This window comes from Caloenas nicobarica, chromosome 3, assembly GCF_036013445.1.
Source record: "Caloenas nicobarica isolate bCalNic1 chromosome 3, bCalNic1.hap1, whole genome shotgun sequence".
In the NCBI taxonomy this organism is placed as follows: Eukaryota; Metazoa; Chordata; class Aves; order Columbiformes; family Columbidae; genus Caloenas; species Caloenas nicobarica.
The window spans coordinates 87,329,757-87,353,729 of record NC_088247.1 but is presented as its reverse complement, the minus strand read 5'-3'; the positions used below and the strand labels follow the sequence as shown (position 1 = coordinate 87,353,729).

The following is a 23,973-nucleotide window of genomic DNA, read 5'->3' as shown; positions in this document are numbered from 1 at the left end:
ATCAGTGCAATCCTCTCCAGGTCTTGGATCACTGCCTAGATGTGCTGATTCATTTTTTGTTTCTGCCAGCCATTTCAGGATGAACTGTTTATTTTTTTCCTTGAAATAAATTTAACACTCCTCTCTCCACAATCCAAAATCCTCATTTGGGCGTGCAAAGAGAAGAAAAGGCATTGTGACTGCTGATGGTTCTGATGAGGACTTGAGGGTCAGGAAAAAAAATATTCAAGACATCAGACTCTTTAACAATGAGAAACCTATTGTGTGTTTTAAGACAGCAACTCTAAATCCAAAAAACAACAATCTCTTTAAAAAAATGTTTACAGTCCACCACATTATCTAAAATAATTTGATCTAGAATTACATAGCGACAGAAATAAATTTCTGCTCTGCTAAACATTTAGGTAATTATCTTCTCTTATTTGCTCACTCCTCCCCCACCCCCTTCCTCTCTAAGATTCAGAAAAGTTCTGGGGAGCTTTAGGGACTTCAACATGCCAGTAGAAACTATTTCCCAACGGACTGTGTAGAAGTCAAGATTCAAACTATGTAGACAGATCGCTATTGTTATAGGTTTGATACCAAAAATTAATAAAATCAACTCCAAAGGAAAAAATATCTATCAAGAAAAAGAGTTACCTTTTACACCTTGCTGTCCAGACATCGTCAGTGGTAAAGTATGAGTAGAGTGGATAATTTGTGATCCTACAGCCTTGTTCACCTGTTGTGGCTGATGGTATAGTTTTGGAGTATTGGCAGTCTGCACAGGGATCTGACAAAGTTTACCAGTGTAATTAGGAGGGCACTGGCATTTATCTCTAGAACTGCACTGGCCTCCATTCATGCATGGAAGGTGGCAAATAACTGAAATAAAAACAGAAAGAAAAACTTTGTTAATGACTCTGGCTTTGGTATTATCCGACCACATATCACACAGAAGTTGTAGAGGAAAGGAACAGGACTGGGGCCTTTTGTTCTTCCAGCACCTGAAGAATGACTGTCCATTTGACACGCGCTTTTGAGTGCCTTGTGGTAGAAGGCTTCTCTTCCCCTCCTTGTGACCTCTGCCTGGTTTGCATCTTCCCTCCATGACAAACACAGCAAGCACATTCTTCCCTCAGAAATCCCAGCTATTTTATTTCATCATTCTATCAAGCAAGATGCTAAATTAATATGATGCCTAGTTGCACCTCCTATTCATACTTCAGTACAGGTATTCTTATTTCGTCAGCCTCCCATTTCTAAAAATCCTGGACCACCTATACTTTCCTGGAAGACCAGGGAAAAACTCATTGGAGAGTAGACAGTACTGGGGATAAATTTTCCATTTTCACCACAAGCCTTGGCTGTTCTCTGGAAAACCATGTCTTACTGAGTATCTAGATTTTTGCTTAACATTTATCTCTCAGATAAAATAAGCCACCCACCCATGAAGATCATAAAAATATAGAGAAATTCTACTCAAATTATTTCAGAGACAAATGCCAAAGTATTAAAATATTTTAGCTTGAATATAAAGACAAGTGTAATTACTTCTGTGCCAGCCAGTACTTGCATATATACAGTAATGTAAGTTATCAGATGAAATATGAAAAATGTCAACATCAAATGAAAAATATTTCTTAACTCAAAGATACAAACAGTAATAGCCATGGTTCAGCACTTTCTAAAAATATGATGTGAGACTTCACAATCAACCATAGTCTGGCTGAGTTGTCAAGGTTTTCAAGAACTAATATGTAAAAACAACAGGAAAAATACTGTAAGCTTTTATTCTTGACAAAGGCTTTTTTTTCAGAAATCAAAAATTTTTTGAGAAATAGCATACAGTATCCATTTGTCAGCTTTAAGATAAGATTCTGACTGTAAAAATAAGTAAATATAAATCTAGACTTCACAGTAATTATGGCATTTTGCCAAATTGGTATTGCTTGGTTTATATTGAATTACAATAAAAATGAGAAACTGTAGATAATGCAAGGTTACCAGGAACCTAGTGCTTATTATTCCAAGTGGTGTAGTCTCTGGACAACTGCAGCCTAGTGTATTATTAATAATACCATAAAACATTAGTATTGGAAAGGAACTTGTATCTTGTGTGTCTCAAGAAGATAAAGTGGGACTTTCAGCAGCTCAAGGAGTTCCAACCCAGCTGTGTTATTCACTTGGCCCAGAACAAATGCTCAAGAAATGGTGCAATTCACCCAGCCCATCACAGTGCACCCTCGCGTTGCATTGACAGGGTCTGGAACGGCGATGCATGATCACCAGATAGGTCCACGCACAAACGTAAACAGCCAGAACTGGTTTTCCACTCTGTTCTGCAAATGTATATTTAATATTTTTCTCATCACATATTTTCATTTCATATAAACTGACTGAAAGTACTTCAAGCTGTAGCACTGTGCTAAAAGGTCTACTTGGCTTCAGAACGCTATCCACGCCAGTGCAGGCCTCACTTTTTGGGTACCAATGCTGTTGAGACTCCATCTGAGTGCCTAAAAGATGCCTTTACAGAATGGGTGTTACTTCAGGGCAAAATGAAGGATTCTTGACCCCAGCAGTAACTAAAGCATGACAGCTACCTCTGTCTCTCTGGTACCATTTCTCCCTGAGCAGTCACAAATGAGCAGATTTACTTGTAATGGTGACAACATACAAAGAATTTTAGGTACTTGTAAAGATCTGCTTGAGCCAGGTACGGTGGATTTCCTGCAAAAGTAACATCGCACAACGAATTAGTGTGAAGTAGCATTAAGGGGACAGCAGCTTGGTGTTTGAAAGAAGTACAGTGAAACAAAGGCAATAGAAAGTCTCACTGATCAATTCCTTGAGTAGAAGAAGCCTGTCCCACAGATTTTCTTCCTGTCCCCTCCGTGCTCAAGGTGACAAGGCAACACGCAAAATCTAGCTTTTAAACAATATCAATATACCCAGTATTTCCACCAAAATACATTAATTTCTTTCGAGCTCCTGTCCCCATAAAGCAGTCAGGGTCTGGAAGGCCACATCCCCGGGTATCTCTGCATTACAGGGCACTTTCCAGGCTCTTCTCTCCTGCAGCAGCCCGCTGGGTAACGAATGGGCATATGAAAAGCTTTGCTTTCAAGCAAACAAAAGTTTGTACTAAAAATACTAGGAAGGAAGATACCAATAGAAAAGACTTCATTCATGACAGAAAATAAAAAATTCCAAACTGCCCACACTATCATGTGGTACGAATCACTCAGGCAACTGATTTATATACAGATATATTGATTTACATCTCTTAAAGGTCCAGCCTTGTGTATGAGGAAGGAACTTTAAATAAGAACACATTAAACCTAGTCAGAGAATATAAAATTCTGTAACAAAAAAAAAAATTCTGAAATATGCAATTTTAAGTTATACTCAGCCACGTAAAAACAAATAGGATGTGACTGCCAGTCTAAACTGAAAATTTAGTAATTTCAAATGGTAAATATTACAAGAAATTAAAAAAAAAAAAGAGGATGAAACACAGTGAAATAGAATACCTGATAATACCTGATAATAGGTATAATACGCACACATGCACACTAATTGTGATGTTTCCTAAAGTAGTTTATGGCCAGGAGAAAGGGCTACATTTGATTATGATACTGATGCTGGAAATCACAGGCACACAACTTCACCAGAGCTGGAATTACACACAGATCATTTGAGAAAAATGAGCTGAAGAGGGTTTAGGTTTACGGCATCCAAAAAGGCAGAGGAAGGAAACGCTACTTTTCCTCACCAAGGCTCTGAGAATCTTAGGCTAACAAAGACCGAAGAGCCCTGGGGAAAGGATCACTTAAGATAGGAACAGGATGTAAAGCCAGGGTATGTTTGAACAGCTCAACTTCTGATGGAAGTTTTTTGCTTTGTTTTGTTTTGTCATTGAGGTTAAAGAACTTAAACAAAATGGCTGAACACTGCCAGAGGCGTAGGGGACATTCCCGACAAAAACCAGACCCACGCACTGAGACCATTAGAAGATGCTGGGTTTGCATGTATGTTTACAATTGGCATTCAGACAAACAGCGCAATGGAGCTTGATTCTCACTGGGCTGTTGCCATTGCCTCTGGAAAAAAAAAAAAAAAAAAGAAGAAAAAAGAAAAAGGAAATAAAAATATCCATTACAACGTGAAACCGTCTAGCTGCTCAGAGCCTGATAAAAATGGGGAACTAGATCTACACGAGATGACAAGAAATTTCAATTCACACATGGCTATCTTACAAACAAAACAAAGTAAGTATTAATGGACCTAAGAAAGGCAACAAATTCTTCACTCAGATCTGCCATAAGCCAAGTCTCTCAACTGTCTTTTAAGGATCAGCCAACATATGACTGAACAAATTTAATGATTTCTTAATATAAACTAACATCCATCCTTTAGAAATAGATAGACAAATTTAAGGAATTACAAACATTAAAGTATTCTTGGGCAACTAATTGGTAATAACAAGCTTTGATTTCTCTAGCACTCAAAGGCCCTAATTGCCCCCAGCCTAACGCAGCTTGGTGTGTATCACTGTTCCAAGTGAGCCAAGCAGAGAAGGTGCATCGAGATGTCCCCACAGGGAGTCTCTGGAAGGCTGGATGCATAAAAAAAGGACAACATTTGCAACATGAATCCTGATAAAGCTTCCATGGCTGTGGGTTGGAAACACAAGAAAAGGGCATGAAATCGTCAACAAAGAAGCTAGGAAACCACTGATATACAGTTTGTCCATATAATTACATCATCTATTTTGTTTTCAAGATACTCAAACAACCTTGAACAGCTCCACGTAAACTAATTTAATCAACTCCGAATGTTTTAATTTAATCAAAATAACATGTAACAAAACAAATTCCAAGCACCTAAATCCTCCTAAACCTTAAAAAATAGCCCATGCTTACCCAAACAAGCCCTTAGGATGGATGGAAACTCCCTTCCTGTAACCAGTGTCGAAGAAAATGAAGACGGGTTTTGAGATGTTCCTCATCTAACTCTCCAAATTCCTTTTCTTTTACACCTCAGGAAACATGCAAGTTTCTTTTCTCCCTTTCCCTATCACTCTTTGCCTTTTCTGCTTACACGCCATCAACTATTCAATCGTAAGCACTTTTCAATTACATCAACTAGCTCTCCAAGGAAAACCTTAAACTGCTCATTAGATTACAGTATTTCCACTGGATGTATCATGAATCAGCACATTAATTTTGTCTCTGAGTACTACACAGTATCCAGCATTACCACATGCCACACAGTTGTTTGGGCATCTTTCCTCCATGCTGTTACTAAGCACACAGAAAGCACAGGGACCAGCACACAGTTCTAACAAATACAATTTTTCTCCAGGAAGAAGAGATGGACATTCACTGAGGGGAAACACAGCCACATCCAATGTCCCTGTAACGGAGTGTCTTTTAACATCATACATTTTAGGCAAAAGTTGAGACCTAGAAGTGTTATATATAGATCTGCACAATTGTTCCAAACTTATTTCTACTTTTACATTGCAGAAACTCTAACAGTAACTCACAAAAGGCACAGAGGCATGAGTTACAGTAATGATGCTGTTCTCCAGTTTAGACTCTTCCCTATTCCTCTACTATTTTTTTAAATCCTACATGTCATTCTTGGTGTTTCTAACCACTTCATCCTAAATGGTTTTCTCTTCAGATTCCTGGTCATATTTCAGATGTTTTATATAAAGAAATCGCAAGTTAAGTGACCTATTTATTTATTTATTTTAAAGTAAGATTAAGATAATCTTGATATTAAAAACTTGTGCTTTGGGAAGCGGAGAGAGAAAAGAAAAGAAGCTTTAAGTGCCCTTGATTTAATAGTCTAACACCTCTACATTTAGTTCTGAATCTATTCCTAATGTTTGTATTTTGACAGCTTTTAGGAGAAATGTTCTATTGCAACAACCAACCACAATTTTTGAAAGTAAATCTGACGGTGAGAGCTCCAGCAGCAGATGAAAAATGCTCTTTTCTGCTCACCACTGGCACCAGGAAAATGATGTCCTGCTCATGTGAAGGTCTCTGTTACCATCCACAAATCCCTTGCTCTGTACCGCTGCTGTTCAATGATCCAGACAGTGAGGACAATGCCAGATTTGGTTGGAGACAAAATCAATCCTGCGGCAATGGCTCCTCTCTGCTACTGCCAAGAGCACAGGCAGGGCGTGTGACAAATGGCAGTATGGTGTGTGGGGTGAGCCTTCCCATCACAGCACTTTTCAAGGAAATCTCTACTATTCAAGAAACAGGGAAAAATGTTTTGAGGATCTCCTCTGGTTTCCTTTGTTGAATGTAATCTTCTATATAAACAACAGCTTAAGTATAAAGCAAGAACTCAGGTAGACTAACACCCTGTAATATGCATAGTAACATGCAATTATATTTTGAAATATGTTTGTAAAAGTAAGAGTGTTGCTGGAAAATCAGTTCAGGAAAGGTGGGTAGAACTGCAGTGTTCACTTTCTCAGTTGGGTACACTAAAAAAATACAAAGTAAAAAATACAATGAGAGCGCCGTCATAGAAATCTCTCTAGTAAACAGTTTCATTTGCTTTATTACTAGTTTAAGTAGTTTTAAATTATCTTACACAAATAAAGATTCTCCCAAAATGGCATGAGTTTAAACATGCAATTGTTTTACAACAAATAATTGCAAATTAATTAGAATGACAGACAGTAAAACAGTATAGGTAAGGGACATACTTCAAAGAATGACTTGACTTCACAGTACATTTCCTTATTAGTGGAGGCTGTTTTTATCCAAGTTGATAAATACCATTTATGAGTAGGAACACCAAAATCTAGTTTGTTTATATACGCCCAGGATTGTTTCTCCTTATTCTGTGCTTCTGTAGTTACAACTTTCACCAACATAATATATTGAAAGCTGTTATGCACATTACTTTGCAAATGAACTCTCAAGTCTTAATCTCATGAAAAAACACAGGAGGCACTTCAGTGGGTGCATTAAGATTCACGTATATTCAGTGAAAAAGAAATAAACCAATTAAAAAAGTTCAGAAGTGGAAAAAACCCTACTTTATGCCATTCAAGGTGGTATGCTCCATTATGCCAGACTTCTGACATAAAGCGATACAGAGGAACTATATCAAACGTGGTCTCTTATACTGTGACCTTCACACTGCTTATCGGTAGACACGTAATTATTACAACAAGATTCTTATCAGACAAGTTTTTACTCTGAATGTTGTAATATATTAATAGATACTATGTCTGAATGTGATACTGAAGGCACTTCAGATGTTTCCTCTGGAAAGAAATAAGATCTGCAACACTGCAGGGAAAATTTTCAAACAGGAACCTAGTTCAGACCTAATGGTACGATAAGAAAAAACATGCAGCTACTAAACTGGGTTCTCGGCTATTATGAATTAACATGGTTACTGATTTCATTAGGATTTGTCTTATATTTTTAAAGTGCTATTGCCAAGGGGTCTTTAAGAAACTACTGCACCCCCACTTGGGAATGGGATAAGTACTGCTGTTTATCCAGACAACGAAATCAAATTACTGCCAAAATAAACAAGCTTTGTGGTGTTATTCCTGTCTGGATCATACATGTTATTGTTGTGGGGGTTTTTTTCTTGGTTTTTTGTTTTTGTGGGGGTTTGTTTGTTTAGTTTGGTTTGGTTTGTTGGGGCAGGTGGGGCGGGGAGAAGTCTCAAAGAAAATCAAGAGACTTAGCCACAAAGAAGAATCCTGAAACAAGTTTAACGTTTCTTAAATACAAACAATCTTTTCTGCATATATGTTGTTTTGTGTAGGCAAAATTATTTTATTACATTAGCACTGTTAAAATTATTTTTAAAAAACACCCCTACGACACTAGGGATAAATGCAGGATGATGACATCTCTTAGGAATTCTATATAATCATTATTAATATCTCCCCCTCCTACAAAACAATATTAATACCAAGCTGGATTGCAGGGGTCATTTTGTTGGTTTGTGGTTGAGTGCACATGACATTTCAAGACTGTTAACATTAAAGATGTAAGGAAATACCTAAGTCCAGTGATGAACTCAACTAATACAGAATTCTTGAGCAAGAGAATGAATCACATTCAAATAACAACAGATTTTGCTCTAACCCAACTGCAACCACATCGGACTCTGTCAAGATGATGAAAGCAGCAGGTTGCCTCTAAAAATCCCGGTGTAAGGAGATCCGTGTCCACACCTCATACAGATGTAAGTGCCTGCCTTTTATATAAAACTTCTTTATCCAGAAACTACTAACAAAGATACATGAGTCCTTAAATGGATATTTTTTTTTTCTTCCTGCAAAGAGCATCGTAAACTTCTAAACATTATGAGAACATGGAGCTTTTTAAAAATGGATTGCTTTAGGGAGAGGATAAACTCCCCTAGAATTGCGTCCCTCATTGTATCATATTATGATAGAACAGATGAAATATCCATATTTCAGTGTGAGGAATCCAAGCAGAACAATAAAGAGGAAAAAGAGTTTTAGCTTCCATGCCCTGCCTGGTGGTGTAACACAGCATTTGTTTGCCAATTTCAAGGACACTTGTAAAAATGGTTTGCCTGGGCCCTTTCTGAGATGGACTAAATGTCACCAGAAGGCTAGAGACATCTCTTAGACTGTGAAATTGATAAATATTTTGAAATCTAGTTTTTGTTGATCCAACATGGACCTACATTTTTGAAGAACAGGAAAGAACATTGTATCCTTCTCACAAAGCATAACATTTCATCCTTTCAGCTCCTTTATTAAGATCGCAATCTTAAATGTAACAGCTTTTGTACCAGATGGCACCTACATCTGCTTTGGAACCATCTCTAGCCAGCATTTCTAGTTACTAACAATCCAGAAAAAAAATCAATTAAAAAAATCAGCCATTTCTGTATGATGCATGTAAGTTGGACCAACTGTCTCCACACACAAAGCAAACAGTTATTGAATCCTTTTCCTTTTATTCTATCAGCAGTAATAATTTTATAAATGCATTTGTCGTATGTTCTTTCCCATACCATTACTGAGCTGGGTCTTATGTAATATTTAATGTCTACCCTGGAATATTTTTCTGTAAATTCTTTAGCTATCCTTATCAACTTTCTATATTTAATAACATTTATCACTATTTTCCCCGCTTCCACTTGTCATCATTGATCCCCCGGGTTCCACGCATCATTACAAAATCAGGTTGGTGTCTTCCTTCTTCCTTGCTGAATCATGTCTGGACACTTCCAAAAGTAATTCCAATCATTTCATGCTTTTCCATATTTTTTTTCCTCCTAATCAAGTCTACTTCTGATTTTAATGTGTAAAAGAATCCTTACTGAACAAAAATCATATACAAACATCTAGAGAAAAATGCAGGTAGCTTTGAGGATTGCAATCAAATCACTGTTCTTAGCTTGAATCAAGTCTCATGACTGAACTCAGTAGAGAATCAGTGAGCAGAAGGGCAAGTAGTACTAGTCACTAAAGCCATCTGGACAGACACGATTTTGTACTTTAAAATATGCTGCCAAGAATCCTGGGGATCGTTCTTGCTCTAGAAGGATTCTTCCTCTCAACAGGAAAAAAACCCCAAAATCCCAAACAGCCTTCTCTTTCTTTCACTCCCCCTACTCCATGAAATGCCATAGTGCACTTATTTAAAAAAAAAAAAAAAAAAAAAAAAAAAAAAAAAAAAAAGAGAGAGAGACATTGCGCTAAGGAAGCTCAATAGCTGTCATCATGCCTATGGCTATTTGATGATCTATCAATTCAGTTATTTTTAAGTCGCTGCATGTTTACATATGTGAAAAAATACCTTACAGATATACTATGTGTCTGTTGTAGCTGTGACCATTTTCTGGCTTCAGACATATCATTTTACAAAATAATCTTTCTACACTTTTTCATAGACAAATACTCATTTTCTTTACACTATACATGTTGACAACATAGTTCGAAAACCAGGAAATATGGCAGGTGTTTTTTGTTTGGTTGGTAGGTTTTGTTAGTTCATTTGTGTGGGAGGTTTTTTTTGTTTGTGTTTTAATTCTATTACAGATCTAGAATAATACATTTAAAATAACCAGAAGGGGAACACTAAAACTGAAAGCCGACTGCTAGAATGCAGTCTAGCTATTCTCTTAATGTTTTCACTGTTCTCACAATTTTGGAAGACATATCTTTTTAAATGAAACCGTACTTCACTAGTTCTTCTCAAACCCTCCTCTATGTATCACTATCAGCATGACGCTTTAACGAATTGTGTAATACCTTAAAGTTTAATTGGAGGCATGTCTGTGATGCTACTCAATGCAGCACTACATGGTAAATTACCAAGGAAGGCAAGTAGAAAAAAGCATCACAAAATCATATCACCTACATCTTCAGGCATTTTACATTTTTGTATCTCCCAACAGCAAGCTTTCCATTAAAAATTCATTCTCTAACTCAGCATTAAGTACAGGCTCAGTTTCTGGGATGATCATTATCTTCGCAATTAATTGAGCTTTATGTGAGCTGCTGAAAGGCTGTCTAGTGATTAGCATCACTTAATGGTACTGTGAACTGACTATAAATATGTTGCAGTAAGTGTAACAAATTAGGTGTACACTAGAAAAGAACTGTCTACTTATGAAAAGGGAGGAGGGATTGCTGTCTTCAATGGGGACTGAAAGCTGTGAGATCTCAAAGGAAAAATAAAGTAGGTTTTGCCTTAGTCCTCTGGGTCTGTAATAGAGTGAGTTGAACAAATTTCTAAATCTCCACTGCCTGTAACCTAAGTATCAACATGCACACCATACATAGATGCTGACATATAAGCAGTTTCAGACTACATGCCAGTCCCACTATGTCTGTTTTTCATTACAAAAGCATATCAATAATGGGGAATCAGTCCTTCTTTAATGGAGGCTACATCGTCAACTATGGAGATCCCGATACTGAAAAGTGGGGAGCAGGTTCTGATCGTAAAGGGCAAGGCTGCAATAGATAATAGAGAAATATACATCTGTTGAGCGAGCATAACGATCAGCAAGAAATCCAGAATGAATATGCACAAGATAATTTGACTGTACTACTTTTATGTCTTCCTCAGTTTTAAATTCAGTACTTTACACCACCTCAGGAAGAAAATTTGGATGTTGATGACTTGAAGACACAAAGTCAACCAAGAGACATCTGATATGCCCCCAGGTGTTTCACCCGTCCCTCAATGTGGGTCCAAAGGGCAATGGGAGTCTCACAGCACCTGTACCACACCCTTCCAAGCTCATGTGATAAGCTAGCTATCCTCAGACATGTCAAATGCAACTAAAGTTCTGTGTGTAGGTGACTGAGATGAGCATCATCTAACCAACAGTTGCCAAAGAACTACTACATTGTTACAGTGTGGAAAGAATGGGATGGCTCAAAACCAGTATTAGAATATTCAAATGCTATCAGAAAAATAAAAAACATGAAGGGCCTAAAGCTGTTGTGACTCAACATAAAAATAGTATAGCAAAAACTATGGTAGTTGAGAAATGACTGACAGGAGGATTTTGGCTCAATAACAGACATGATTCTCACACTGGCTCTTCACTAAATCGATTTCTAATATTCGTAGTATGTGAGACTATTCAGGCATTATTTTTAGAGGCAAGGGGATAGACAAGGTGTTAAGAGATGACTCACTCCTACCCTCATCATATTTGGTGAATCTACTGATTTTATTAGAGGTGTTCCTAATATATTGAGTATAACACAAGAGTTAGGTCTGCAATCAATATACTAAGGAAAAAAACCAAACACTACTAGTTGCTGTTTATCAGTAATTAATGCATTACAAATGGCCAGTGTCAGACCTTTGATAATGATGCTAACGCATACAGAAAAGCTACTCCAGGCATTTCTTCAGACTTGTACAGTGTGCTGATATTAATTTTCCCCTTTGTGCAAGACATATGCAACTGAAATAAAATCTGCAGGGAAGGCTGGGTCTGAAAGTGTAGGAACTTAGAAACATGTCTTTAAAACCATCATTCTTAAAAAAAATTTCCTGCAGAATACAAACCAAACAGATTTCAAAATAAGATGTTGTTGTATAAAGACTTTATACGTATCATTTTAAGCAGTCAGTCCTGGATAATTTATTGCCACTGTCAAAGTGGTAACGCTGCAATCAAGGTGCCTAGCATCTGATGAAAACTAACCCTTCCTATGTTCCCAGTGCTTTTAAGACTCCCACTCCTCTGTACAGCATGCATGTGCCTGAGGAAGCATAATACTAACATGTATTAGTTAATGTGCTGTGATGTACCTGTTTGCAACAGACAGAACAGGAATTCAACAGGACAGATAACAATGAACAAGCATCTTTATTGCTACATAATCCTTCCAGGCTGTATTCTTCCCTTCTAGTCTCAACTGAGCAGCATTACCCACATTTAAGAACTACAGAATTAATGAGTGACTCGACCAGAATGACACTAAGCTGTTATTATTCATGCACTGTTACAAACCAAAGAAGCCACTGGACTGTTCCTCTGCTGTGACACCATTCTTCTATTAGGCTGTTTCCAAAAAACGTGCTGGACTCTTCCATCAATTAAAAAAGTAATAATACCTAGTAGTATAGGGCAAAGAAAAGAGCTGCTCTTAGACATTAAACTACTCGGTTAACATCATATGAAGTGGCAAAATGTCCTAAGAAACATTTAAGTGATTGGTCACAGCTGTGTTATACAAAGGCTCTAAAAGACCACAGAAGCAGCAAAGCTGACACTGGCCAGGGACATTAGCATCCTCATCATTTCTGCCAACTGGATAATAGATATGTAAGCTCAGCTTCATCCCATTCGACCTTTTGTCCCTTCTTGAACTAAATTAGGACTGTTGTTAGCTGAGGTTTCCCAGTCTGTCAGTGAAGAGAGGCTCACCCAGCAGGCCATTCAGCCCACCCACAGGCCAACCTGCCACACAGGTGTCTCTTCACTGACTCCTAAGATCCTACTCAGGCATCTCAGTAAGATTTGGTGAGTGGGATGAGCCCCCAGGCTTTGATCCAAAGGGTCTGTGAACACCTCTCCACTGCATCACATACCACAGACATCCCTCCAATTGCAAAATTATGTTTAGAATAGAAAAGCCACTAAAATTGTAGCCGTTACAAAAATTTCCATCATTTCCAAACATCGTGAGACTGCTCTCTGATTACTGTAGCATTACCACAGTGCTCATTTTTGTGTGAAAAAAATTTACAAGAAGAATAAAGTTAGGAAGAGATTCTATCAGGTGGATACCCATTAACATACGAATAATAGCTTGTAATCTAGACCTTCCTGGACTAGTTAAAAACCATGAAAGCCATAAGCTATCTAAGATTTTCTGGCACTGGCTACATCACAAGAAATTGGAAAGTTTTCTAGGGAGTTGACCTTGAGGAGATGACACAATATGAGAATATTGGGAAGGATATTATTCAGAGTAATAAATTAGGTCATTGGAGACCTGTGAAAAGCAAGAGACTCAAATCTTGAAGTTCTGAAGGAAGAAAGGAGCAGAGTCAGTGCTAATGAGTAGGAAGGATAAAGGTTATCCTGCAGAGAATGCACAGTTGGAAATCCATTAAAAACCACATATATTCAACACTTCTCATTGTGGTTCCTTTAACAACACATAATAGCTGTATAAATTGTTGCACAAGCTGCATAAACGTAAAATACAGTCAGTTCTCTGACTGGTCATGTCCAGTCCCAAGCAATTAAACCCTGCACACAGCTTCCCTAAGCTGTGGTGCAACACGGCTGACAAGCTTCACGCTTCAGTGGGGTACCTGACCTGCGTGCCAAATGTGTGCAAGTACAAAACAATCCCTTTGCACCCCTTGTCACAATTGGCATTCTATGTAACTTCTGATAAAACTGAAAAAAAAAAAATGTTCTAGCACCAACATACAAAGCATCTAACTTAACAGGCTGAATTTAATATAATCAAACAGTAAGTGAGACACGATGGACACATACTAACTGCAGAAAGGTAATATTACAGCTTATGTTATGAAGCTGATCTCCTTTGGTTCCTTGTACCAGCAGTCTCCAAAGCAGGGTGTGCTCACCCCAGGCAATATGCAAGACAATCTACTGGGATGCTGGAAACGAATATGTTTTGTACCATTAACAATTCAAATAAATTGTCAAAATAGAGTATACTTCATCTTTATTACAGCCATTTTTAATATATTTTATAATGTACATATATATGATATGTACAGTAGTACACATATATAATCTATAAATATATACACATACATATATAGGGATGTGTGGTCAAAAATTTTTTATGGATAGGGATGTGCAACCAAAAAAGTTTGGAGACCACTGTCCTATACAATCTATGGACAGAACCTGTCCCTCTCAGGGGAAGTCAGAGAACTTGTGTTCTTAAATTATGACAAGACAAGTTGCTGAAAGTTGCCCTAAACTTGAAGTATCTGAATAATATAAAAATCTGACTTAATAGCTCAGCTTATCAGCTTGAAACTAAACTAAAAATACAACCAATATGACAAAATAACAAAGTATTTGGCTGAATAAAATACAGATGAGAAACACTCTCTGTGACTGGGTTTCTTAAAACCCAAATCTCTTCCTGTGCAAGCAGCAAATACCCAATTTTCCTTCTATTCATTAACTTGCATCCATGAAGACTTTTATGTAAGAGGGTTTTTTTTAAAAAAAAGTTTAAAATTCCCCATGGTCTTCAGGTTGATTCACATCTGTAAATCCCTGGTTGAAAGTTCAGTTTCCTTTTAACAGTTCAAATTTTTTATGGATAGATGGAAAACTCAAATAAATGTGTGCATAATGAAGATACAGTTAATGTTAAAAAAAAAAAAAAATCCAGAAATCTCAGTGCCTCTACACTACAAAACAGGCCTCTCAATTACTGTGATACTCAAGTCTCAGATCTAATTATAGGTGGAATGGATAGGTGAAAGTCATACAGGCTCCACTGTGCAGACAGGGGAATTATCTGGAGCAGAATAAACAAAACCAGAATATAGGGTAGAGAGGCTGAACAGGGAAAGACTCTGAGCAGTAGAGCAGTGATAGCTGCTTGCTTCTGTCTGATTGTATCACATCCAAAAGGACACACTAAATATAAACTAATTTGCTAAGAAATCTATCCATGATAAATGCCATATTTTAACGAGTAAAGAAATTTGTCAGACTCTTCTGTGCTTGCACAATTCAAAGGCAACTTTCTTCTTTTTAAGCCAAAGCTGGCATATACTTGATCTTCAGTGAGGTATGTGCAAAGACATTTGGTTTAGCAATAACAAAATTATAGCTGTACAAGGTAGTGTGTTTATTTGAATATGCAACAATGTAATCATTCAAATAAATGCACTCTTGGTTCTCTTTTTACAGTACTTCAGGTCAGATGTACAGAAAACAATCCCCAGAAATTAAAACCATATACAGCAAAATAAAGCATTATGCATGTTAACTTTGTGTTCTGTTTTGCTTCAACGTTGAGGGAAACATATTCCATTTGGTTTTGAGTGGCTGCAGGTGTGGATTTTGTACCATTTACATTTGTGGTTTTTCCTATGACTGCACATCCAAAAACTGTGTTCTCTGTAATATACAGTTTGGTGAGTGCTTTGAGAGCAGATGGACTTTTGCGTCGCAGTGATGGTCTGAAGTCCTTAAGGACAGCAAGGGAGTAGAAATGAGTTGCTAACAGGCTTGTCTAAATTCAACCTCATGAAAATCATCTGGCTGAACAATGTATTTTCTTTAAATTAGCATCTGACCTCTGTTAGAATCAGAGGGAAAGAGGTCAAATTTGAATAATTATTTTAAGATTATGAAGAAACAGATCACAGATGCAGTAAGTTATATGGTAGAAACCAGAACTATTTGTTGAGGACAAATTCACGATGGAGAAAAAGCATTCCTTCTGAACAGATGTGGATATCAACAACAAAATCCTTAAGATATAATTTTTCTTTATAATTTGAATATAGCTGGCCAATAATTGAATATGCATTAAAATCCTGAGTGCTTCTCAGACTACGGAATGGTACATTTACATGATAGAGTAGAACTTTAGCCCACTAGTGGTTCAGATTAGGAAAGCCTACACTACACTACCTGGATTAGAAGTATTATAAATGAATTCATTCTCCTGTCTGCTCAAATTTACTTTCTAGAACAAAGAGAGAATGGAATAAAGGAGTATCTGTCAAATTGATGCTCATGATACATGGATCCTCCCGAATTGTTTTGCATCAGCTCTTCAGGCTGGGAAATACCTTTTTCCTAGTATCTTCTACAAGGCAGAGGATGTAAAGAATTCATAAAATAGTTCCATCATTATTTGTGCTTCTTCCTATTTTAGTCCCTTAGTCCAGTGTCTGAGGAAAAACACTTGGCCTTCATTTTGCTACAGCTGTTATAATGCTGCTGCATGAATAAATATTTCAAGCATGGCCATCATTTATACAGATTAAATTTCAAATTACCAGCTAAAACAGTGAATAAACTCCAGTGTCCTGATCCTTTTTTTTTTTCCTGAGACACACAGACTCTGACAGACTGACCAGCTTCCCTGACGACTATTGCAGTAAGTTTACCAAGTTAATCTTTTAACCAAGTTTTTTGAGAATTCTGAAATTTAAGTGTCTGCCAGTGTCTGTTAAAAGAAAAAAAAAAGTTTCATCTGGCAGCAAAAAGAGCATAAAACAATAAAGCTTGACAAGGCAGAAACAATAATTACTGCAGGAGCAGTAGAAACAAAACTTTTACCAAATAAGGCTACAAGGTACCCACTACAGAGACAGTGAAAGGACTACACTGATAATGCTGGGGGAACAGCAAGGTTCTTACATCATAGCTGCTTCAGAAAAGGATGATACTATGGCAAGTTCAAGTGCAAAAAACCAAGGATATTTCAAAGTAACACTTTACTCTTACCCACAGAGAATATACTACTAAAACCAGGCTATGAATTATCGCATGCTGTTCTTGAGCTAAGCAGTTATTCCAGAAATAAGCTCCTCATCAGTTAGGATGTCTGAGGGAACATAAGTTGAAAACCAAAGCATTTAAAAAAATAATTATTATCAGTTATATTACCAAAAGGAATTAAAAACTCCCTGCATGACATTTGTTATCAATTATTTTAAATCCCCTATTTGAGAAACTACATATACATCTGCTAAGTCTCCACTGAAGCCACAGAACAGTGTTTTGCTGGGGCACAAGTTACACAGATCAGACACTATGCATCATCTACCCAGGCTGACACCTGTTCACATAGTAGTAAACACCACTTCATAACAGAGATGATGTTGCCATTCTAGCAACTGTTATTAAACCCAGTACAACACCAAGAAAGAATAAAACACAATGAGCAGAAAACTGAACAGTGTATATACCTCAGCAGCTGCCAGAAGAGTCTGTAAATTCTCGCAAATCTACACAAATACTTTTACAAACTGTAGGTCTTTCAGCCTGCCTTCCCTGGCACGCAAGCCCTTATATGTCATAAAATTTGCCCTCCAATATTATTTACAGTAAATGTCCTTTCACACCGAACGGTATTGATAAATCTTCCTCAAATATAATTTCCTTATAGTACCTCTTAAACATAGTAAGTATGTGTAGTATGTATCATATGGAGCAAAGAAACAACTTTATTACATAACAAATAGCAGCAAGAAAGTGCCATTTTTTACTCCTGGATTTCCTGTCATACAAAAAACAGCTAAAAATGTGCTGTCTTGCTTTTAGGTCTTTGCCATTTTTAACCAACACAATTCTTTGATAATACCGGAAGTGCTTTAATAAAAAGCAATGTTAACTTGTACAGCATTGACAGAAATTCATGATCGTGTATATCTGAATAAAACTCAGAAATTCTATCAATTTTTTGTGAATTATTTACATTTTCACAGTTCTAAATAGGTATGCTCTCTAGACTCTTTGCTGGATAGGAAATTCTGTTAGAATAATAATTGCATAGCATGTCTTTTTACCAAATTCCCTTTGAAGAACCTATTGTTTTAAGATATACTGGTCAAATTTCCTTTTATTACTTTCAACAGAAGACCAAATAAAATTTGAGAAAAGTGTTTATGCTGCTTCTTGGAAGTTTCTGTCTATACATAATTGGGAACTTCTGGTCAACCTCAATTATCCAAAAGCATTTGTACAGTGTCAACACAGTAAAACAGGAGAATTTGTTGATAGAAAATTCCAATAGGGAAAGTGCCAAAATTCAATAGGCAATATAATTTGAGCATTATTGCAACAAGGTACAAGAAATGCAGATCACTGTGATCCATGCTGAAAGTTTTAAAATTTATTATTAAATAAATGTATGTAATCCTTCAAAATACGGAAGACTAGATATATTTTCACTTTCGACACTATTTTGCCAAATGATGTCTGGCAGATCCTCATTAACATTTTATAGATGAAAGGAGGATGGATATACACCATCTCATTCTCTTCTAGTGTCACAAGGAAAATTGGCTCGCATGGACTGCAGGCCACAACATGTACATCTGACACCTTTCTCAGCATCAAGAATTTCCCTACAAAGACCAGCGAAGCTGTAAGAGAAACACTTTAACTTTCACTCAAATTCAATGAAACAAGAAATAAAGGGTTCCTGAAAATCTGCCCAGAAAGCACACAACCAAATATTCCCTCATCCCCATTAATGGCCTAAGTAAATGATGGTTGCGCACAGCAAAGCCAGGAGGAAGGACAATTGCCCAGGTTATATGAAAAGGGATCAGAAGAAAAGGGGAAGGGAATGTTAAGAGATAGTGATGAGCATTAAAGAGTGACATAAAAGGGAGTAGCAGATCAATAATACTATCGCCACTTCTGCCACAATCATCTCGTATGGTCTTGGGAAAAAGAATCTTTAACTCTCCTTGGTCTCCACCTGCAGACTACTGCTGTTTTACTGTTTGACACAGATACTGCCAAGTGCTCAGACAAAATTTCTACAGAAAGATGCACACTCCCACTGAATAGCATGCTACTCTAACTTCTCATTTATAACAGTTAGAATGAACCGTTTTAAATGAGATGCAGGGCTGGAAACGGACAGTGAATATAAACCTAAGTATTAAATGACTGCTTCCTTTACTAAGTTCTGTCATTCCTGTGCAATGAACGAAGCAGGGATCCTGTGGAAAAAAAAAAAGAATGTAAAGCTATAATTAAATACATATGTATAAGAGGGGGAAAAAATGAGGAGCATGAAGAACATTAATTTGGGCATTTCCTAATTCCTTACTGCTTCATTTTACAGTTACAAATTAGTCGCTGTCCTCCCACTTCTTACAGAGAGAAAATTTCTTTCAAAAATAGGTATTTTGTAATGTTGAAAAATTTTGAGGAGAAACAGGACACATCACCAAGTAGCTTCAACGATGAATGAGACAGAAACCTCATATGTTATTCTATATGCATCCTTTTCTGTGCACATATATCGACTCTGTTTCACAAGCCTCTGTAGATATACCAGGACTGAAAAACCATACAAACTGCACATGCATCAGCCCAGTAGAATAATGAGAATCATCTATTCAGCAGAAGTTTCCATTCAGATTAAATGCTTTCATTCTCCAAGCCAATGAAATATTAGATGTTGGTTAGTTTAATTGTGCAACATATCCCGTTCACAAAATGAAACTGCAAAACCCCCCAAGTTTCACTGAAGCAGACCAGCAATCAAGGAGATCCTTCCTTTTAAATACCAAGCTTTCACCACCTTCAATTGAAATGCTAGAGCTCTTCACGAGAACAGCCAAGATCTCAGCTACCTGAAAAGCTACATTTCCTCCAATCTGTTTCTAGTTGTGGGTTTTTGTTTTTAATGGCTTATTCATATCTTATAAAATTTTCAGGAAACGGGATTTGTTCCTTGCCTGGACTCACTGGTACCAAGTTTCAGCTGAAACGACAAACTGAGCGAATGTTAAGAATCTGAAATAACCCATGGAAAAACTTGAGTAGCTTTAGTACAGGCACCACAACTTTATCTTTCTGAAAATAAAAAGCGTTTACAAAGTTCAGCACAAAGTTTAGAACATAAACACAAAATTTTGCTCTGGTTCTTTATCAGAAATAATGGATTATTAAGAATAAAGCAAAGCGATGGGTAACTGCAATCTGTCATTAGAGAATCTAAATTCTATCTTGTGTATTAGAATGCTGCTTCTGCTACAGAATGCATTTAGATACAACCACCAAAAGCAGTTTCCTAATTTCCCCACTCATAGTAGGTATCTATTATTAGTAATAGTAGTTAGTTTTCCAAATAGGGCATGTGAATTTAGCTTTTCTGGTTTTAAGGAAGAACAAATACTTAAAAAAAAATACTGAAAAAGAACTGTTCATTGCTTTAAGTATGTACTTTCTGACACAACATTCTCTTTCATGGTTGCGCTTTTAAAATGTTAAATCATCAGAATAAGAATTTCCATGCATTTTGGATAAACAGTAAGGAAACAAGTTTAGAACAGGGACTTAAAAGTAAAACGTAATGCAGATGTTAAAAACATAAAAATAAATGATCTCAGAAGACCCAAATTACTTCTGCTTCACGTATCAGGAGACATCCCTATCAGTACAAGCCTAAGCTAACAAAAGGCACCAGAGAACAGACAAAAATTGCTTCATGATTTTTTTTTAAACATTATTTCAGTATATATTTTAAACTCCAATTCAAAAGCTCCTGAAAACACATGATCAGTGAAAACTCAATCTACAGGTGTAGGATGTCTCCTCTCTGGTTATTATGAAGTTTGCTCACTACTTTTAACCGGAGAGCCACAGTTCAGACCTCTTTCTAATTCCTTTTCTGTAAAAATGACTATACTTAGAGCTGCGGAGAATGCTTTCGTAACAGGGAAGATAGATAGCTACAGGCAGGTTAAAAACCCCTATACATGTGTAGCAACTTGTTTTCATACATTTTTAAACATAACGCTCCCCTATCTTTCCATCAAATACTATTACAGGCTGCTTTTGTTGAATATTTCCAGCAGCCTGTTGTACACAGCGCATCAGGAGCTGCATGGCCTGCAGCCAGGAAGGAAGGTGTGGAACACGTCTTCACAGGTCCATTTCCACTCTCCAAATTTTCAAGTATTTGAGAGAAGTTCGTGTTACAGCACAGATTTACATAGCAGACAAATTACACGACTGCTTGCTCTCAGCATTTCATAATTTCAATACAAAATTAGGTCAAAGGAAATGGGGAAAGAATAACCCTATCCTTTCACAGTAGTCAGAAAATTAAGCAAAAATCTTATCTATGGTTCTTGCCAAAACATTGGTAAAAATCTGTATTGAAAGTAAACACGAGTTTAAAGTATTTGATTTACCATCCTCGACAAAATCCTTTTCTTTATTAATATTTCAGAACAACCATAAACAAACCAAAAATGTGCTGTATTGCTTTTTTAAAACACTGGTTTTATAATCATTAGCCCAAACCAGATACATATTTCTAGAAACATGCATATTATCAAGGAATGTGTTATTAATTTCAAGGGTTTGGACTCAGTCTGATAGTCTAGTATGAGTGTTAAGAGAGGGAACTGCTCTTTGTAGTGTCTGTCTGGGTGAAAAGGAGAATAATTTGGAATAGCTTTTCTCCCCTGTCAGAGCCTGAAATATAGTGTACTTTAAAAAGGGCAATATTAGCCAGCCTCAGCACTGCCTGACATTATGTTTATACTAGACAGAGGCTAAAATTACAGCGTTCGTATCTGGCATTCTTTGAGGACAAATTGGCAAAATAATTAATTTTTAAAGTTTTTTTAGAAAACAATACTATGATATTTTCAGGGTAATACAAAATACTTTCCAAGAGCAGTTAAGGATATCGTAATGTGAAACAACAGATTTGGAAGTGTTCAGGTATGCATCCATATATGTGTATTGCTCTTAGCTTACACAACTAATATAGTACAGTTAAAATATGCTAATTATTACCCTAGATAGCTTTCAGGATTTGTTTTGCCACAGTCGAGCAGTTGTAGTGTTTAGACTGGCATACTGCTGATACTTATTGAGCAAGCAGAAAGAATAAACACTACAGAGAAATGACTGGCTTCAATAACTTCAATTAGACTTAACATTATTTCAGTTTCTAAAAATGACAAATATGAAATCTGATTTACTCTCAGCAGCAAGAAAAAGTTTTAAGCTAACGTGCTTTTAAAAAGGATTGTAGTTTTAAGAAACTCCTGAATAATTTTTTGAAGAGAGATTCACTGTGTTAGCTAGATTTTATGTGCATTTGACACCTATTCAAAAGCAAACGAGGAAACAGAACTTTTCATGGAATCTGACATTTTCTCTATTTACCAACACGAACTCTGAGAGACGAATTTTACCAAAAGCTCAGCTTAGTATGTTGTAGCCCTGCAGCTGACAATTCAGATTAAAAATATGGGAGTTTTTTTTCTGTGACACAAAAGGAACTTCTGGGACCATCTCCGAAGGATACCAGAAAGCTTGTCTAACATACAATGGTTCCCACTCAGCCCAGCCCTCCAAACAAAGAGTAACAGATGCACAACTGGTATTAATAACAAAACATCTCCTCCCTCTGTTAGTCAAGAAAGGACAGCTAAGGACAAATACAGTTTCAGGGTACTTACCTACTCGGAAGTTAGTGGCTGTCAGCGTGTCAGCAGCGTGGCCGTTTTCACTAATGAGGGTGGTGGTATTTCCCTTCTCACAGTTGTTCTGACAGTTGCCTTTGGTACAAGTCACTTTACAGATGCTGGGTGTAAAGACCACCTTGATGCGACCAGTGTGATTTCCCACTGTCAGCGGAGGCAAAGAAAAAAAGAAAAATAAACAGATCACTTTGGTATCCATTGATTTCCTTCAAAAAGTTTTGGGGAAAAAAAAAAAGGCGGGGGGGAAGAAAAAGGCGACAGGTCTACAGGAGGAGGGCAGTCTGCAGTGCTCTCTCATAGATCTCCAGTGGTGTCTCTGAAACAGGAGTAGGAAGCTTAGCAAACAGAACTCCGGGATCTGCTCCAAAACCACATTTAAAGTCAAGTCACTGGAGTGGGATTAGTAATCACAATGCTGCACTTTATTCACAGGCAGACAAAGAGCAATACCAAGGGCATGACAGCTTAAATAGCCAACCCTGACAGGCAGATGTAATGTAAAGAGGCTGGCTGTGCACCTAGGGGTGAATAAACTCTTGTGTCCTCCTGCATACTTTTCCTGTTTCTGCACTTATTAAGTCACTATTTGTAGCTCGACCCCTGGAAATGTTTTAGGCATGCCGCATGTCTGAAAACATCTGTCTCAAATCTCCTGGCACCCCAGCCCGAAATGGTCAAACCTTGTGACGCAGCTGCCTGGACCCATTTTTTCACAGTTTTTTGGCACTATTTTTCCACAGGGATTTACGTATTATGGACTGAGCTTTGCTGTCAGCCTTTGTTAAAGCAATAAATAGCTCAGAGAAAAGGGTAAGTATCAATGCTTAAAAATACTGGTTCTGAGCTCAGAGATAAAAAATAGCTAGATTCTCTTTTTTTATACACTTCCTTACAGTCAACAACACTGAGAAAACACTAATTTAAAATTAAGTTAATTAGAATTACTTCTTGTTACAGAATTTGATTTAAAACCAGATGTATTTGACTCCACAGCTAACAACTGAAGACAAAAAAAAAAGGAGATTAAAACTACTGATTAGGAAAATTAGGGAAAAAGAACAGATTCCATTTGCAATTATTTAAAAATAAAACAGGTTGTCCTCTGCAGACTTACTAATAAATCCAATAAGTTCTTGTAAATACACCACAGCATCTTTGTGGAAACTATTCTTAAATACTTTCATACCAAACTTAATAATCCCAAGAAATTATGCACAGAAAGAGTAGGATCTCATTCTTCCTCATGTCATAGAAATAAAAAAGG

The 23,973-nt window shown here is 36.9% G+C and overlaps 1 protein-coding gene across 6 annotated transcripts in view; it reads right to left on the bottom strand.

Moving 5' to 3' along the window:
* The window catches only part of LTBP1 (latent transforming growth factor beta binding protein 1), a 193,207-nt gene that overhangs the window by 106,739 nt on the left and 62,495 nt on the right, over nucleotides 1–23,973 (bottom strand). For 4 of the 6 annotated variants that reach the window (XM_065630477.1, XM_065630479.1, XM_065630478.1 and 1 more), the window contains exons 5-6: nucleotides 22,686–22,853; nucleotides 640–864 (exon numbers count right to left, since the gene is read on the bottom strand). In XM_065630477.1, the coding sequence (XP_065486549.1) occupies nucleotides 640–864; nucleotides 22,686–22,853 (393 nt within the window). Of the gene's footprint in view, nucleotides 1–639; nucleotides 865–22,685; nucleotides 23,072–23,973 lie in introns of those variants that run through there. The other 2 variants (XM_065630481.1, XM_065630482.1) reach the window with 2 other exon arrangements.